Here is a 20,149-nt window from a genome sequence, read left to right as displayed (position 1 = left end):
AGAAGGAAGTTCGCGCGCTGTAGTCGGTCGCCTGGAATACCATCTGTATGTAGATCAAAAGAAGAGCAACGTAATGTTGGAACAGCGACAATTTCAAATCAGATGTTCAAGTTGGAAATTTCTTCACTGTTGCCGGACTACTCTGGATCCTATGCGGAGAATGTCGAACATTTTGTTAGCGTCGTTGAGCATATGAAGCAAATTTTCAAGATTAACGACGATATCATGAAGCTGCTAGTTTTGAAACACTTAAAAGGAAATGCTCAAGTTTGGCTCTCATAGTCACCGGAGCTGTTGTTTATGGATCTTCACAACTTTTTCTGTGCCATGAAAACAACTATTTCCTCAAAAATAAGTCTATTCGAAGCGCGTAAACGATTGGAGTTGAGGAAGTGGAACACTATGGAAACATTCGGTCAATATTGTAACGAGCAAAGAATGCTAGCAATGCCATTGCGTCTACAAGAAAATGAGTTTGTCGAATATCTTATTGATCAGCACCTGAAAATTCAAGCCAGAATGCAGAATTTCTCAACGGTAGCAGATATTGCAAGAGCTTTTTCGATGATCAAGATTCGAGGACCTTCAATTTCAACTACAATCGTGTGTTACAACTGTTAGCAGCCAGGACATGTTGCCGCAAGATGTTACCATGTTTGGAAGGAGAGAACAATCTACTCACAAGCCTATTCCAAAGATGCGATCAAATGCAATAGGAATTGTGGATGCTGAATTAGACAAACAGACGGACAACAACAACGGATTGGATTAATTTTCTGGTCGTTTCTGATTTGACGATGTCTTTATACGATGCTATTATTAGAAGAGATATCATCATGAAACCTGATGTTCAAACAATTATCGAGAAAAACCACATCCAAATTTCTCGAGACCCTCTGATTGAAAATGTTATGGCTGGATATCTTTCAGATGCAAACCCTGTAGAATTCTTCAAAGAATCCAAAATAAAGAATAATATTAGAAATGTAAGTAGTGATCAATCTGCAATGTTTTACGATATTTTGAAAAGACATTATTTATATTCTGACAAACCTTCAGAGCCTGTCACAAATTATAGTATGAAAATTTCTTTAAAATCCAGTAATCAATTTCATTTCAAACCAAGACGTTTATCATACGTTGAGAAGAATGAAGTCGACGAAAAAGTTAAACAGCTTTTGAGTAGCAAATCAAAGAAAGTGGTTATCCTTATGCAAGCCATATTGTATTGGTTCAGAAGAAAGATGGTGATGTTAGAATGTGTGTTGATTATCGCAAGCTAAATAAAAATACAAATAGAGATAACTACCCTTTACCATTAATTGAAGATATTCTTGATAAATTGAGGAACAAAAAATATTACTCAGTTTTGGATTCAAAAGCCGGATTTCACCAAATCAAAATCGCTCCTGAATGTACTAAATATACATAATTTGTAACACCATCTGGACAGTATGAATATTTACGCGTTTCGTTCGGGCTTTGTAATGCGCCCGCAGTTTTTCAACGGATCATTAATACAATCTTTAAAAAATTAATAGAAGAAGGAAAAACTTGTGTTTATATTGATGATATTATTATATTTTCAGACACATTTGAAGAACATTTAGAAACTCTTAAAACAGTTTTCGAAATATTAAATAATAATCTTTTGAAATTGAATCTTGAAAAATGCAAATTTTTGTTTAATGAGATTGACTATTTGAGTTTCACAATCAATGAAAACGGTAAACAACCGAATCAATCGCATACCACTATACAATGTTTAAAAAAAAGACTCTGTTTTTCATTTCAATGCAGCTCAGTTGGAAGCATTTCAGATGTTGAAAGAGAAATTAATTAGGGCACCAATATTATCCATTTTTAATCCAATGGCTGAAACACTACTCCATTGCGATGCTAGAAGTCATGGATTTGGAGCTATTCTATTACAGAAACAAAATGATAACAATTTTCACCCTACAAGCTATTTTAGTAAAAGTACTGATAAATTTGAGTCCAAACTGCACAGTTTTGAATTAGAGACACTGGCAGTAGTACATGCTATTAAGAGATTTAACGTTTATTTGTCTGGTACAAAATTAAAAAATTACACGGATTGTAGTGCATTGGCTCAAACGTTAATTAAAAAAGAAATTCATTCAAAAATTAGTAGATGGGCCTTGGTTTTGGAACACTATAATTACACTTTAGGATACAGAGATGAAGCCAAAATGCGGCATGTTGATGCTTTGAGTAGACAAAATACGAACAAAGAAAAATTGTGTATGGATGACTTACAAATTAGTGAAATTAGTCTTTCAGAAACTGAAGCTATTGAAAGAAATGTGATTTTGGCTCAAGAGCAAGATGATAAGATAAAAAATATAAAACAACATTTAGAAAATAGTAGTTTTCCAAATTTCGAGTTGAGAAATGGCATACTTTTTAGAAAAGTTGATGATAAAATTTTGCTAGTAATTTCAAAGTTGATGGTTGATAAGATTATTCGATTTTTTTTCCAAGTTCGTTTATTTGGTAGGCTCAGGCGTGTATAACACTTTACGGAGCCACGTTTCTTTGTGATATGTACAATCGACATATTCTTATTATTAAATTAGTAAGAGAGGGAAATAAGCCAACGTACCGAGGTTAGGTTTACAATGTTTAAGGATGAACGGGGATTAGGATTCGGGAATCAGGGAATCATCATAGTCAAGGAATTTCAGCAGCTCATCCGGTCATTTGGGGGCGATGTGGTGTGTCGTCGTGCTCGAAGAATGGGAGCATCTTCCGGATGGCCAGACGGTGCTCTACGGGACAGAAAGACAGAGACAAACAAAAAAAACTTTGAAGAAAGAGAAAAAAAAACAAAAGTATTAGACTTTTATGTCAGAGGAACAAAGAAAACTATAAATGGCTTGCATATAGACCACATCACGGTTCTCCAAAACACCTCTTATCTCCTGGAAGGGTTGTTTACCTCGGGCCACTAGGGTATCCAATAATTGCTCTCTGGAGACGTCGTTTTCCGAGCAGAACCAAACTACGTGATCGATGTCATCATAACCGGCTCCGCACCTACATAAGTTGCTATCGACAAGGTTTATTCTGTACAGATGTGCGTTTAGTGAATAGTGATTAGACATAAGTCTCGACATCACGCGAATGAAGCCTCGACTTAAGTCCTCACCTCTGAACCACGCTCGCCCAGAAACTTTTGGAATTATGGAACTTATTATTCGAATTTGTCATGATAATATGGGTCATATTGGAATTGAAAAGACATTGAATGAAATAAATAAACACTGTTGGTTTTCCAACATGAAAAAAAAAATAGTGAAAAAATATATATCAAATTGTATTAGTTGCATATTTTTCAGCCCTAATGAAGGAAAGAAAGAAGGGTTTCTCAAATGAATTGATAAAGGTAATGAGCCCTTTAACCCTTTATAAGGCAGACGAATCTAAACAATAAATTAACAAAACAACAATAGGACACAATGTTGACATGGTATTAAACTCAAATGTATGTTTGTTATACATTAAACAGTTCAGAAACATTGAAAAATTGGTGGTAGAACCAGTCAAATCAAGGTACGTTACATTTTTTGGTGAAGAGTCCTAGTCAGAAAACGCATTATAAGTGAAAAAAAAAATTTCGCGTTTTTTCTCCCAAGGGAAAAAAACACAATTTCGTCAAAAATCCAAAAAACAAATATACAGAAAGGCAAAGCTTTTTCCACGCTAATCACGTAGTAATCTAACACAGGAGATTCAAAATAATTGATACCAACGGGAAAAATATATCTTTGTCGTTTTTTTAACGAATTATAACTGAAAATCCTTCTTCCACTCGAAACTTACGATCTGTTCGTAAAAAAACTGTTCTCAAATTGACATTTCAATTTTTTATGGCTCAAATTCATCTGGGGTGTTACTAGGAAGCAAATAAAGTCACTACATGTGAAATAATAAGTAGAGCTCTTGTTAATAAATAGAAAAACATATTATTTGTTGGTGGCAATATAGTTGCCACTGCCTTATAAAGGGTTAAAACAATTCATTTGGATCACTTTGGAACTATTCAATTATCTTCTTGTGGTGGTTACAAATATAATCTTGTCATAGTCGATGGATTTACAAATTTTGTTAAGTTTTATTCAACACGGATAACTCTCGCTTAACATTTCAAAAGGACCTAAGTATTTTTTTTCATGAATCAATTTGAATAGCGCAATCAACAGAACAACATGAAAGCTTTTGATTGCAGTACTCAAAGTAATTCATGAAAAAATGATATCTAGGTCCTTTTAAAAAGTTAAGCAAGAACTAATTCAAAAGAAGTTAAAAGACATTTGTCAAATTATATAAGGTACACTGGGGGAAGTGGAAAAGGGGGTAAGTGTAAAAATCGACTCGAAAAATTGGAATTGTACATACTTTACAGTTTTTACCACATCATAACACTATGTAAGAATATACTTTGATGTCCACACTAATACTGTGTTGAAATTTGTATAATACATACACTAACACGGTTAACACATGAACTGTACTTTTAGGTTACGCGAAAAGTTGATTTTTGCATTCATAAAATTAATTTTTATTTGCACCAATTGTCCCTTTTTCAAGTGAATTTATATCACAGGTGACCATTATAATATAATTAAACTAATCCCATTCAATTGGTAGTGGTTTGTACCAAGAAAGAAAATAATTCAAAGATTTTACACTTACCCCAGGAATCAAACACTGCAGGGGAAGTGGATAATGTTCTAATTACGCAATTTTTGTCTTCCCTCCAGGGTTTATTTTGATAGCTATGAATCTTAATATGTTCCTTCTTTGTTATCATTGTGATTCCAGTGGTGATTGGACTAATATAAAGTATAAAATGCCTGATTAATCCACCTATCGGTATTGATGCCTTTCACATGATTTACATATGAAAAAAATGTATAAGAAAGTTAAAAATAGCACTGATAGGTAAATATATTCTATAATTCGCATTCATTTTTATTCATAACAAGTTTCGCCGTTGAATGCAATTTTTTGCGAACAAACTGGTTAAGGACAAGTGCTCAAGAATAGCTGATAATGTTGTACGTGCTTTGCGCACACACATACATACAAATACGCACATAAAGACATCATCTCAATTCGTTAAACCAAGTTGATTAGTTTATAACCCTGAAAGTCCCACTTTTCCCTTAAAAAGTTCATTTTTGGGGCGAGCATATAGATTTTACGTACACTTAGTGTTCGAGAAGGCAAAACCAGCCCTCCTCTAGCTTTTACGAGAATTCCTTGAGGATCTATTCCGTTAAGGTAATGAAAATATTCCACAAAAGATACTCAGAGCAATTATCGTATTGATTTTAGTTATATGTAACTACTCATCACTATTGAAGGTCAAGGTAACATGAGTTTTCCACTTACCCCATCCCACTAGGGTAAGTGGAAAAACAACTCCTAATTTTAAAATCTATTTCCATAAATTTCAAGCGACCAAAATGGTATGATGATGTTGATGCAAAATTGACTGTTTTTGATAGCCCATTTTGATTGAACGCATTTAGATCATTTAAACTGGTTTTACACTAATTCAAACAGGCACTATCGATTTTTCCTTTTCCACTTCCCCCAGTGTACCTTAAATTATTACAACAAGCCGAACAGAATTATAACCGATAGAGGCTCTTGTTTTACTTCCGTCAAATTTGATACGTTTACACGAAGTAATGGTATCGAACATATAAAAACTGCTGACGAACAAATGGCGAATGGACAAGCGGAACGTGTAAATAGAACTTTATCACCAATGCTTGCAAAAATGACAAATGATACTGGTTTGAAATGGAATAATTTGCTAAGTAAGATTGAATTTGTTTATAATAATACCTATAACAGATCAATTAAAACCTATCCTAGTTTGTTGTTATTTGGATTTCTACATCAAAATTTAGATGTAATTGATCATAACTTGCAAACGTTTGTACATGGTTTTCAGAACAACAATGATCGCATTAATGTAGATGATGTGCGAAACAAAGCCAAAGAAATTATTCATAATAACCAAATGTACAATAAATTGTTAACAGATAAAAAACGAAGAAGAGCTACTGAGTACAAAGTCGGAGATTTTGTTGTGCTAAAATATAAAGGTCCACATGTTATCAATAAAATATTGCCGAATGATCGCTACGTAGTGTCTGATAAAGAAGGGTTCCAGATTTCCAGTCTTCCATATAACTCAGTGTGTTCTCCAAGGAATATGAAATTATGGTTATCTCTTGATTATTTAGCACATGAAAATTTAAATGATTCGCTTTACAACGAAGGCATTAACTGATCAGGATGGCCGAAATGTAGTAATAATATACTTGATCATAGTAGACCTATACATGAACTAGATGTTGACAGTGACTTGAAGATCATTCTGAAATACACGATCAAACTAATAAGTTGTGTTTCATTAAACTATACAATAATTTGCTTCTGGAAACAACTTTTGATTTTAAAAAACTGTTTTTGTGTTTGTTCTTTTAATTTTTAGTTTTAGATTATTTTTAGCAATGCACCGTTAAAACTTAATATATTTTATATAAGTTACTTTTGAAAAGTTAATCTAGATTTATAAATAAAAATAACAGTTTCGAGACACAGAAATTGAAATGGAATCTTAGAGATATGTACACTGTACAGTGGCACACACTTATATAAAAAAATAGAAAAGCATTTTTTTGCAAGTCCTGACCATAATACCTGATTTACAGTTCGTGTTTGATTAATAAAACGGCCTACTTTTCCATACTAATGAAATGGGTGCTTTAATGATCATTTTGCAAATCAAATGAGTTGCATAAAATCCATTATAACACTTATTCGGGTGCTATAATGAAAAACCAGCATCATAATGTGCCTACATTTTGCTCAATTAGCTTGAGTAAGTGTCCAAATAGCGTATTCTCTGCGTCACGTAATAAATTAATTAATTTTATGCACATGAACATGACATCAAAAATCTCACAAGGTAGGTTCATCTATCGTTTCATGGTATATCGAGCTATGTAATGTGACACGATAACATGAAATCTGATTGTTCCTTTTGGTACAAATGCACTTATTATAGTTAATCCCAATTATCGTCGTTGAAAAAATAGCGTGAGCAACTTGTTGCAAAACTCGATTTTTTCAGCACTCGTAGTATTTTTCTCACTCGGCAAGTCTCGTTGGATAAACGTACAACTCGTGCTGAAGAAATAATCTTTTTGCAACTAATTGCACAAACTACAATTACAGTTCGAATTTGGGGGATAAATCGGTCTTCTTTTCCATACCAATGGATTGGGTGCTGTAATGACCATTATGCAACTCAAACGAATTGCATAAAATCCATTATAACACTCATTTGGGTGCCATAATGGAAAATCAACATTAGAACAGTATCAGGAAAAAAAAGCGTTCTTGAATCCGTGAACCAGTAAAAATACACCGTGATTTAATGTCACGTTTTCCAGAACGTTCCAGAAAACGAGACTGTTGTTCTCGAATCCGTGACTAAATATACACCGTGAACTTGTTAGTTCACGAAATCCTGAACGCTTTTTTTGCGTGAAGTTACATGTTCACATTTTGCTCAATTAGCTCAGGTGAGCGTTCAAATAGTGTATTCTCTATGTGTCGTACACACTTAGCTCATTTCACCGTATTCGGTAAATTTTACCGAAATCTCAACAGCAGAACCACAGACAAACAGACATAACACATTGAACATTTACTCATAAAATTCATCGTCCTACAAACACTAACGACATTTGTTGTTTCCACTAAGTTGGGCAAACTGCGAACCAGATGGCGGTAGTAAGCAAATGTCAAACTCGAGCAAATCCGAAGCGCGCGCCACGAGTGATCGATTGACCAACTAATGATTATTTAAATTGGCCAGTAAATCAGTGAACGATGAAAATTTCACAAGTGTTATGTCTGTTTGTCTGTGGCAGAACTGTTCGGTAATTATTTTACAGAATTTTTGTAATTTTCCCCATTGTTCAACTGTCAAATTCACCGAAAATCAGTAAAATTATTTACCGAACAGTTCTGCTATTGAGATTTCGGTAAAATTTTACCGAATTCGGCGATTTATTTTAAGTGTGTAATAAATTAAATAGTTTGATGCACCTGACAAATTCTCAAGTTTTTAAATTTATTTTAATTTATTTTATGGCACACTTTAAGGCTGTGAACCATTCCACCGATTCGTTTACCTTTTAGTTAAAATTTGACAGTTCGATGGTTATTTCGTCGTGGTTAAAAATAACCCTGCTCCGGAGCATGGTTAGATTTGACAGTTCGATAGTTAAACTTTGTTCGCGAGAAAATTGGCGCCAAATCATTTTCGTTCCGAATAACTATCAATCTGTCAAAACGCAAATGGGTCGGCTTCCGAAATTTTTTTAACCATGAGGGGAAAATAACCATCGAAGTGTCAAATTTTAACTAAAAGTTAAACGAATCGGTGGAATGGTTCACAGCCTAAAATGGATATAAATGTATGACACAAATCAAATACATATGATTATTTTGCAGTATTTTCGCTTCAAAAAAAGTTTGGCCTGTATTCGACAACTCTTTTGGCCGCAACACCGGGTGGCACCTCCAACGGCGACCTGCTTTCTAGCTTTGAGCGAATGTGTTCTTTTCTCTTTTTAATTTAGAAATAATTATGAAGACACAATTTTAAATATATTCTTTACAATTATTTCCAGCAGAAACGAGTATAAGCAAGATATATGAAAACAATAAATTTTCATTAAATATAAATTTTATTAATTTGAGGCCCTATCGAGTTGCTTAGAATAGATATTTTGACCACTAAATGTGACCAATTTGATAAGAAAAGTATTTTGAGTTTTAAGTGGAATGTCTTGTCATAAGACGAGTTTGTACAATTCCATTTAATTCCACCACTTGATTGTACCTTTGATAATGACAGATACGTATTTCGACTTCAACTTTCCACCATTTACATTTATCTCGTAACACTCTCCGTACGAACTTTTCTCACCTTCTAAACAACAATCAGTAGTAGCTAGGCCTAGATTTAAGTTTATTGTTGGATGTAGTTTTAAGCCGAATTGTATCATTTGGATATTGTAATCTGTTGATGCATAGAAAAGATGAGGAGGTTTTGCGCCCGCTTGAGTGAGAGCTAATGAATGTCTAACTGTTCAACTCAAGCGGGCTTTTCCCTGCTCCCAATTAATAAAATAAATAAAAATAAATAAAACTGTAAGGCTGTCAACAAGTCGAGTTAAGTACGAGACACTGAGGACGGCCTTACTGTTGAGTTCGAAATACGTATCTATCAAAGGCACAATCAAGTGATGGAAATAAATTGAATTGAACTAACTCATCTTATATTACCAGTTACGCTGGGATATGGATGAATCTAGAAATCGAGCCTGTTCCATTTCCATCAATGTATGAAGTTGCGAGCAACCACTTTTGAAAACAGCGGTTCAAGGATTTGGGTAAAAAATATGAGTTTGAAAATTCCAAAATGTATCTGGGAGGATTTATCCGGTGTCATTAATTACGTTATGAGGATTATGGCAAAATACACTGTACTACAAGCAAGGGCACGCATATTCAATGGATTTATATTATACCAAAAAACAATTGCCCATCACTATGATGGGTCACCGCATCAAACAATGCAATGGGGCTAGATTTTATCACTTTGATGATCAGATATGCAGTGAAAGGATGTAGGCTGACATTGACAGACAATTCCACAGCTGACTGACCATAGACAAACAAGATGCGAACATGTTTTCTATTAAGTTGCATACCGGTGGAAAAAAAATATGCCTATGACTATATCATGGCAAATAAGATACGAAAAGTGTCATAAATTGTTGTAAGCAGAGATGCCGAACCGTTAGTAGTGCATTTTTTTCCAATCCGTTGAAACTGCCTTCCAGACACTTAATGCCACGTGCTGCATTTTGCAACAGCTTTTGTTCGAACCATTATGCATCTGAATCGGGGTTAGGAAGTGCAGGAGATAAATTTTACATAGCTAAACAAGTTAAAAAAAAAATCACAAAAGATTTTGCTTTTCATCCACCATGGCCAGAAGATGAGCGAACGTCTGCTTAACAGTGCAATGTTTCCGATAACGTTCATCGCCGGCATTGTTTGCTAATTTGGCCCTCAAGTGGATAAAGGTATTTGATCGTCTTTGTATTTATTTTGCTTTGTTGCAGGTGGATACAAACAATCTGCATCGGTATCTGCGGGAACATGAGCAAACCTTACTATTCGGAAAGGAAAGTACAAGTAAGTATTCTTTGATGTCATCACTTTGTACCGTTTGACTTGAATAGGGTGAACTGGATTTAATTCTATGGTGATGGCCAGGTGATGGCCTGTGATGGCCATAAAACATTCAGTACACTGTTTGTCATAATAACAAGTATTTGTCAAGTCAGCCTGGAATCCATGTCGATTTTTAAACAGGCTGATAGATGTCAGGATAAACTTGATAAATAAATATTTGTCAAAATGACAAACGATGTACTGAGGCTTTAGGAAGGCACGACTGATTTGGAATCTGTTCGATATAATCCAGTCTAACAACGTTTGCGGAATTTCTATATAATTAAGAATTTATGATACATTTGTCACGCTTAAGGGATCCTATAAATTTGTCATTATTATAACTATGAAGTTTTGGATATAAGATTGAAATTACAAAACATGCAATTTTTTCTATAATATCGGAAAGTTTCTGCTTAAACTGCTTCTAGATGGCAAACCAATATACCGGAGGATGGGTTTTGGAAGTTGATTCATAAGTATAAGATTGCGAATGTCGTTCCTGTTCGCGTGACTAACACCTAGGTTATTTCGACCTGGCAGCCAGTACTACAAGTGTCAAACCGATGTTGGTGTTGGAACCAAACATGCACTACAACATGATACATACATTAGTGTATTCGATTTTTATTTGTCCTGTTCCACACTGAAGAAGATCTACACAGCAAATAATTTTGAAAATTCAACGACGTGTAAAATAGCAACTTATCCAGTCAAACGAATTAACATTCGATATTCAATAGAATTTGATTGAACTTTACAAGCAAACACCGTTTAAATTTATTTCGATTTAAAATAATAGTGAGATCAATTGAGTGTTACGTTTATTTGCATGCTCCAAATATGTGCATGAAAAAACATTTAAAATCACAACATATTTTTATCTGTGTATTGTAGATATTTGTGAATAAAATGTAAGTCGAACATTTGTTAAGCTAGTCTTATTACTAACTGAGATTGTATTGTTAAATCTAGTGCTGGAAAGCTATTGTTAGTTTTAACTTAACTTAAAACTTTTAAGGATATCAAGAATGTATCATTTGGTATTTGGTGTAAACTGTTGATATGGAAAAATACAGTGATTTTACGCCTACGGGAGAAAGAGTGTAATACATTCTTAATTCCGCCCCTGTCGGCTTTTCCCTCTCAATAAAAGATAGAAGATGAACGATTATAAAATGTAATAACATGTCCATTTGTTCCATGTCCCTACTCGGTAATAACTCTAGATCAGCTCTTGATAATTGATTTAGCTGATATTGTTTATTCCATTTCGATCACCCTAACAAACTGACGCTATCCATTCGGCATGCTTGGATTTATTTCATGTTTGCACTGTGCTCACTGCATTTGCTCGTCGCGTTTTCATACTACGTTAGGCATCCATCCATTTGACCATACTGAATGTTTCGGTTAACCGCATTCTGTCTTTTTCATGTATTTTCCACGCTTCGCGCCTTAGCCTTTGCACATTTGTCACATGAAAGCACGAAACACAATCAGCTGGTTGGTCACAAAACGCACCGGAAGTTGATCATTTCCCAGACCAGCCACCTCGTGCTGCCTGGGCGCTAACTGAGTTATATAGCACTCTATACAGCACATAAAACCCGAACTGTCTCATACAGATTGGAAATAGAGTAAGAATAGGACAGTTATGCTTTTAGCTATCTGTTGCAGCTTGGATGGAATTGAAATTAGTTTTAAGCTCGAAATACTTTTGTGGCTGGTGGTTTGTTCGTGCACCAGCACCTGCCGTTTTGTTTCAGATTAATGTTTCTCGTCAATCGGATTTGGTTTGTATTTTGAGGATAATTAATGCTCAAGGTGTCTAGTACAACTGGCTATACTGAAATTTTACCTAAGTTCAAGGTTTCTTGCAGATCATCGCATCTATAGACGGTACCAGTAACAAACTTTTTTTCGTTTATTTGACAAGTTCTTGGATACGCGGTTTTGAGGTGTTTGCTCAACATAGTTTCAAGCGGTTTCTTCAAACTTAATCCATTGTATATGGTCATTATACTTATTTACCAAGCATTACAGGTGTCAAAGCTTAAAATATTGTAACCCAAGGAGAATTAAAGGCATTTCAAATTCACAGGAAGCCGCGGCGAAAATCGTCAAAAGAATGTAGAGCACTCGTTTTCACTTATTTGACATGTTTTTTGCTTTATTTAATCTGAGTTGGTATATGACTAGGATTCTTAATGAACCCCAACATATAAACTTCCAATGAAAATTCGACTGATCTAATAGCTTTACGTTTTTTTACTAGACGATTTTTCAAAAAAGGCACCCTAAAATGGTTAATTTGTGCAAAGTAAATTTAACGCAAAATATTCAGAAAAATGGCATCACGTTTATTAAATGGATATTATCTATCGAACACGTCGAAATTTTCATGAAACATTACATGTATTACAATTTGCCGACTATTTTTTAGTGTGCTTATAATTTCTGGAACAGTCTATAATGGCGTTGCTATTTAGAATACGATTTTAAGCTAATTTTGAATGCTAATTATTTACTAAATACATACATTCATAACTTCGAAAAGGTGTTCAGTGTTTGTTTGTTCCTGGGAAAGCGGTACCATTGCTTAGGGTAGGATTGAAGAAAAACGCTGTTTCAACAGGCTGGCAAAAAGGTTGACCCAGATCGTACGGTAGAATATCTACCAGTAGTATGTCTCATTGCCGCATGTCACTATACAGTAGAGTGGGGCGCAGTTGTATGGAAAAACGCAAACTTCCTCCGATCAAGTGAGATCAGGGTTGTTCTGAATCGTTTTGGGACCCCAATCAACTGTGCAAAATATGGGCTCGATTGGTTGCGACCTCGCATGCCGCATCGCGTTTTAAATTTATATGGAGATTAGTATGGGAAAACATACTTTTTTACATTTTTGTGATTCAATATGTTAGCATATAGTCTGGAAGATGCCGAAAGACTTTGCCGAAGAAGGTATGTAGCTGGAAGGTCTACAAAAATTTTTATTACGTTTCGAAAATTGATTGTTCAAACCATATGCAAAAAATATACGTTCTCCCATACTTATTTCCATACAAACTTCAAACGCGATGCGGAAAGCGAGGAAGCAACCAATCGGTCCCAAATTCTGCACAGTTGTTCAGGACCCAGAATGGCTTCGAAAAACCATTGATTTGAAAAAAAGACCATGACGCTCCTTTCTAATATACAGTGTCGGATAAAACTATAAGACCAGAGGCCATTTTTTATACAAAATTACCAACTTTGGAGGGCTGTATCTCGGCTTGTAGTTGGCCAATCGAACTGAAATTTTGGCTGCTCGGGGGAATTTACCTGTATTTTCCTCAGCCGAGGATACACATTTTTCGACCATTTACAGACCTCTGAAAGGACAAAAAATTGACCCACCACTTTAGGTTAAATTTTCAGGGTCATAACGTGAGAATTGAGCCATGACTTCCGGTCCAATAATATTTATTTACCAATACCTTTTGACATGGTGAATTAAGGGGCAACAGGGACAGTGGGCTCTGTTAAACCTCTACAAAAAGCTGAATGTGTCTATAAGCAGGCCCTATCAAACCCAGTCAACACATGAACGTATATGGAGTCGTGTAGGATGCTGAAGTGGAGGCGATAGAGGTACTTCTCTATACAACATTTATGTATGTCGTCTCCAATTTAGCATCTGCACCACATACGATTTTATGTAGACTGAGAAGCTACCGTGTGCCGCTCAAAGCGCACAAGTCCAACACGAGTGCCAGCCGGCAAATCAGGAATAATACCAGTGAGATCCTAATTACGGTATACTGTAATGCAAAATAAACGACATGTAAAATAAACGTAAATGAACAAAATATGTCTGGCTGAACATTCTTATTTAACCTCAAATAAAGATAAAATAAGGGTTGCTGATTAACATTAGCTTTCCGATTACTATCAATGTAGTTGAACAGCCGTGTATATTACTTAAATTTCATTTTTTTTCCTCGCGTTAAAGAAATAATGACTCGGGCCGAAACTCAAAAATGTACAATCGCTCACTTAGAGCGATTGATTGTTTATTCTCGCGAAGGATGAACAATTGAACAAATTAAGGAAATGCTAATACTATTGTGTAGAAGTTGCATACGTCACATCACTTTCCATGGTAAAACGCGATCTATGTTACTGGTTACCCCACCCAACTAACACAACTTCCTTCCCGTGGTAATTGTGAAGATGCAGAGGTATTCTCGGTATCTACCAACAACTGTAAGGACTTGGCCGGCGCCATTTTTGTTCAACGTTTGCGAGCTGCTGAAACGTGCACTTCGAGAATAGATGGTAAATCCCAACCACTATTCACTTGGATCGTAGTGCAATTCGCACCAGTTCTGATCAATCACGGAGTAGCAAGAGCAACCATTGATATGTACAGTCAGTCTAAGCTAAGACAAGCTAAGTTAATATCTTTTGATATAGTGAAAACGTTTATTGTCTTTTTTTTAGTTCTTTCAGAGGTATTCAGAGGTAAATTCGAAGTCCATGGTTCGTCTGAGGAAAATGATCTTATATATAGTCTATAGACACTGTAGGCAGTATACGTCGGCCAAACTGTGGAACCACCAACGCTGGACAAGGTAAAGAAGGCTCTAAACGAGCTGAAAAACAATAAAGCTGCTGGGAAGGACGAGATCTCGGTTGAGCTTCTCAAGCACGCAAGTGAACATCTGCATCAATCAATCCACCACATTATTCAGAAAATATGGGAGGATGAAAAACTGCCTGGTTGGTTGGATGGCCTCATATGCCCAATCTATAAGAAAGGGCACAGACTAGAGTGTGTCAATTACAGAGGGATCACCCTTCTGAACTCGGCGTATAAAATCCTGTCGCGTATCCTGTTTAACAGACTGAGACCGCTTGGGGAGTCCTTTGTCGGCGAATAACAGGCAGGTTTTCATGAGGGCCGATCAACGACGGATCAGATGTTTAGCCTGTGGATGATCCTTGATAAATTCCGGGAGTACAACTTGCAGACTCACCATCTGTTCATTGATTTCAAAGCAGCGTACGATTCAGTGAAAAGAAATTATCTGTGGCAGTTAATGTTCGAACATGGCATTCCGGCGAAACCGATTGAGCTGATACGTGCAACGCTTGATGGCTCGAAATCAAGTATTTGGATTGCAGACGAAGTGACAACCTCGTTTGTGACCTTAGACGGATTGAAGCAGGGTGATGCACTTTCGACTTTATTGTTCAGCATTGCACTCGATGGCGCTATTAGGAGATCTGGCGTGCAGAGGAACGGCACTATCATCACACGGTCACATTGGAATCGATTGCAAAGCAGTAGTGGAGCTTTTGTCCCACTGAAGAGGGAGACGGCGAGGATAGGCATAACCATTAACTCTACCAAGACAAAGTACATGGCGGCAGGTATAGATAGGGGAAGACCTAATGGTGTTGGTGTTGAGGTAGTGCTTGATGGGGATGTGTTTGAAGTTGTTAAAGAACCTTGGAACGCTTGTGACATGTGACAATGACGTTTCCCGTGGAGTGAAAAGACGTATTGATGCTGCGAATAGGGCCTTTAAAGGATCCCGCAACATGTAGACGGAAATGAAATTTGCTCTATACAAAGCTCTGATTCTTTCAGTGGCCCTTTATGGACATGAAGCATGGACGTTAAAAGAGACGGACCGTAGAGCTTTCGGGGTTTTCAAGCGAAAAGTGCTGCGTACAATACTCGGAGGGAAACTAGAAAATGGTGTGTGGCGCGAACGCATGAATCTATAAAAAAAGCTATATCAAGTACACAAAGAAGAAAATATTGTGAATCGAAAATATACGGCAGACTTCAGTGGGCTGGTCACTTAGTGCGAATGTCGGAAAAAAAATAGCGTACACAATATTCAACAGAGAACCAGATAGGAGCCGGTGACTTCGTGGAAGGCCACGAACACGCTGGCTGCACGCTGTGGAATCGGATCTGGAGACCCGGAACGTTCGGGGAAACTGGAGGAACATCGTCCAAGACCAACGATTATAGAGCTCTACAATACGCCAGGCATAGGTGTACACATATACGACTGTGTTTCTTTGCAAACTAAAAACTTGCCTTTTTTTAAATTTATGGTCATTATAATTTTGACTTGACTTGAAAATGTGAGTTAGTTATGCTGCGTACTGTGGCATCCTAACTTGAAAGTGAGTGTTTGGGTCAGAGTTTGAGAGTGAGACAACAGCAGACGCAAGTGCCAGCATATTGTCGAGCAAAGTAACACGAAATATAAGTGATCTGTAGTGTGCATATTTAGGTTATCCCAAGTACCAGTATTTTTTATTATTTTGACGTAGGACTTACGTCTCTCTTTACTATACCGGGTGTCATTTCAAAATATTCAAATCGACCGCGTTACGATGTGTTGAAAGATTTTAAACGTTAATAGCGTTCGTCTCAGTGGACGAATTTCTGCGGTAAGCCCCTCAATCGACAGATTTCAAGTATGCCTTTCATGTCCATGCTTGATAAGACCCGAAAAACTTGTTTCAATAGGCATGAAACTGTTTTCAATGAAAAACATTGAGATCAAGGGAACCTATAAATATGGGTACCGCATAATTCTTGCATCATTCCATTACCACGTTCTGATTGGTGCAGACACTAGCGAATGAGCAGCCGCTGGGTCTACCGAGAAGCCATAAAATAGCGCAACGCGATTTTTTCCTTTCATTCTGACCGGGACAAGCGAAGCAACCGCATCATCGATTGAACAGCACTCACACCTTTTAGCAGGGAATGAAGTCATCGAAGCCACCATCATCAGCCGAAACCTAGCCAGTACAGCAGCAGTCCACCCTACAGACCCGACAAAGCAGCAATGCTGAGCAGATACCGGCAGCAGCAGCAGAGTCGAGCCGAGACCGGCCGGCATCGGTGATGAGCCGAGACAGGCTGAAGAAAAGCCACATGATGCAGCATGTACATATGTCCAAAAAACAAACGGTTCTTCAGAGAGCCAATGATAGAGATCAATATCAAAGCTTTCAATTCCCTTCGGGATAGAAATTGCAGGGTTGCTACGGAGATCCTGAAATATTTTCCGCGCCAAATCCGCGCCGACTAAAATCAAATCCACGCCATTTCCGTGCGACATGAAAATCCATTCTGCGCCAAATCCGCGCGACCCAAAACTAAATTCTAAGCAAATACACGTTAAATATCAATGTTAAATATTACGCTGAACATTACAACAATTTAGTGAACGTCTTTTTTCGAGTTCGTTTTTATAATATTACTGATTTTAAGTATACGTTTTAACTTCAACGTTACACATGTTTGTACAAAATTGAAAATAGGATTAAGGAAAAGCAGTTGATATAACAACTCATCTAGATGGTCCTTCTTAGAATTTCTGAAGAAGTCGCTCCAAAATCGTCTGCGGGTGTTTCTCCGAGAACTTCTGTGGAAATTTCTCCATTCTTGCAAAAGGTTCCCCGGAAATTTATGCGGAATTTCATTTTTTCATAAATTTTTGTGAATTCCTCAAAAACAACATGCAGGAAATTTTCGGAAACTGTATGTGGACACCCCTAATTAATTCCTACAGAAATCGCTTGGGAAATTCTAACAGAAATTGGTTGGTGACTTCCTGCTGAAAAACTTCTGTTGTTAAATTTTAAGGATTTTTCACAGAAATTCTTGTGATCATAGCCAAATAAACTTCGAAGAAAATCGCAACGTGAATTCTTGCGGGAATTTCTCGGGAATCTCTGCAAAAACTCTTCCGGGAAAACATTTTCAAAAATTTTCAACAATTTTTTTTTTAATCAATATTAAAAACAATTTCTGCAGAAGCACTTAAAAGACGGGTGTTCATGTCCATCAACATACATGTTTTGAAAGCGCCATGCTTCAGAATGGTTTAAAAAGTGGCGCCCCTCTCGTCATAACATTTGTTTAATCAATGCTCAAGAGTGTAACTATGGAATTCAAACAGGGTTTGTTAATATCCGAAAATTGATGTTAGTAAATAACTACAAACGTTAATTTTGTACTCGAAAAAATTTGCTAACGAGAATAAAGCCCATCTAGATAGACATAAAACTAATTTTCAAATAAACGTCATTAGATATAGAATTTCATTTGTTTAAATACTCCTAAAACTAAATCCGCACAAAGTCCTAAAATCGTTATATAAATCCGCTCCGAATCTGCGAAAACCGCAAAATCCGCGAAAATCGCGAAATCCGCTTAGTCGTAACAACCCTGAAATTGTACTTGGGTGCCAAATCCAATATTATAGAGATAAAATTTTATGCGTGATTTTCATAAATAGCGTCAAAACTAACAGTGGATAATTTTTCTGATTTAACCGCGAAGTGGACGAAGGACTTCGCTTGACCATACCTTTAAAGATTCATAAGATGTCCAAATCTCTCACATAATCTTATTTGGATAAAAAAACACCGATAACAGCTCAAACAATAATAAACTATCAATCGATTTTTCATCAAATCTCGCGTAACATATGATTACGGCTTATAAACCAATACCATGATTTTTGATATTCTGGCATGAACGATTGCTTTGTAAATTATTCTTCATGCTAGTTAAAACACCGTACTTGATATTTCTTAAGAAACACATTAATTGCTATTTTGAGTGAACGTCTCATGAACCATTTGCACCATAGTGGTTTTTAAGTCCTTTGTTAGCGCCCTTAACTACCATGCGGAATGTTTGCTTTGGTTTTTAGGCCGTTCACTTTATATCGTTTATTTATAAAAACTAGCTTCAAGTTATTTTAAACTCTATATTCTTACTAGGTTTTCGATATAGCATATAGCAGAACTTATCTGGCTAACAGATCTAAACAAATCCAATGGTGTTAGTAGCTTTGGGCAAACGGCTTAAAAACCAGACGTGTTGCCGGTGATGCGAGTAAACGGCGCGGTTTTTGTTTTAGCTGAAATTTTGTAGATTTCGAATGGATTTTCAATTAATCTTGATCTGCTGTTATAATGTAACCATTTACGTATAGTATTGACATGGTTTTGGCAATGAAATGAGTTTCTACTTCAATGAATGAATTAAATTAGTCTTAGAAAATTTGAACCTCATTTTTCTCGGTTCAGCTTTGTTGGTTTTTCGGCCCTAATCATATGTTGCTCGAGAAATGTTGGTTTTTTTGGCATTGATAAAAAATGTAGATAAACATTGTTTGATACTGATCGCACACAAAGCGAACGTGACTGAATGATCGTCCCATGTTACCAATTCTAAATCTTATCACCCGAAATCCCATGTCCGGGTGTTTCCTTCCTTCTACTACTAACAATGTTGTCTCAGAAAAGAACACGTACTTCCCACCTGAACTGCAATTCTAAGCTCGCTTGCCCGGCTTATTGGCCTGTATCTAGTGAAAGGTTCCGTTAGGAAATAGACGCCAGCAGCGAGCAACAAGCGTAAAAAAGAAGAAGCCCTTCTCGGACGCGTTGATGATGACGCTTTGGCTGACAAAGAAGCGGGATACAAGACACTAGCTGATTGGCCTACCAATTGGGAAGCAGAGAAGATTCAAAATATGGTATAAAAGAAAGGTGTATTCGCTCGCAGAGCATTCAGTCTTTTTTATAGGGTAAGACGGTATATAATGCGCCCCACCTGGCCAAAACGCCCCCCTTTGATTTCTAGAAAACTATACCTAACTAAGGGTGAAAATCGGTTGGAACCTATAAATATTTGTAAAACCAGTATTTTTCTATTACACAATGAAAATAATAGCAAAATACAAAA

General features: G+C 36.4%; 1 protein-coding gene across 4 annotated transcripts in view; it reads left to right on the top strand.

The window, feature by feature from the left end:
* Positions 1-20,149, top strand: part of LOC134211495 (A disintegrin and metalloproteinase with thrombospondin motifs adt-1) — a 59,788-nt gene that overhangs the window by 24,999 nt on the left and 14,640 nt on the right. For 3 of the 4 annotated variants that reach the window (XM_062688391.1, XM_062688389.1, XM_062688390.1), the window contains one exon: positions 10,254-10,326. In XM_062688391.1, coding sequence (XP_062544375.1) covers positions 10,254-10,326 — 73 coding nt within the window. Of the gene's footprint in view, positions 1-9,882; positions 9,925-10,253; positions 10,327-20,149 lie in introns of those variants that run through there. The other variant, XM_062688392.1, reaches the window with a different exon arrangement.

The sequence above is a fragment of the Armigeres subalbatus genome, chromosome 2, assembly GCF_024139115.2.
Source record: "Armigeres subalbatus isolate Guangzhou_Male chromosome 2, GZ_Asu_2, whole genome shotgun sequence".
In the NCBI taxonomy this organism is placed as follows: domain Eukaryota; kingdom Metazoa; phylum Arthropoda; class Insecta; order Diptera; family Culicidae; genus Armigeres; species Armigeres subalbatus.
The sequence above is the reverse complement of the archived record's forward strand: the minus strand, read 5'-3'. Positions and strand labels throughout refer to the sequence as shown.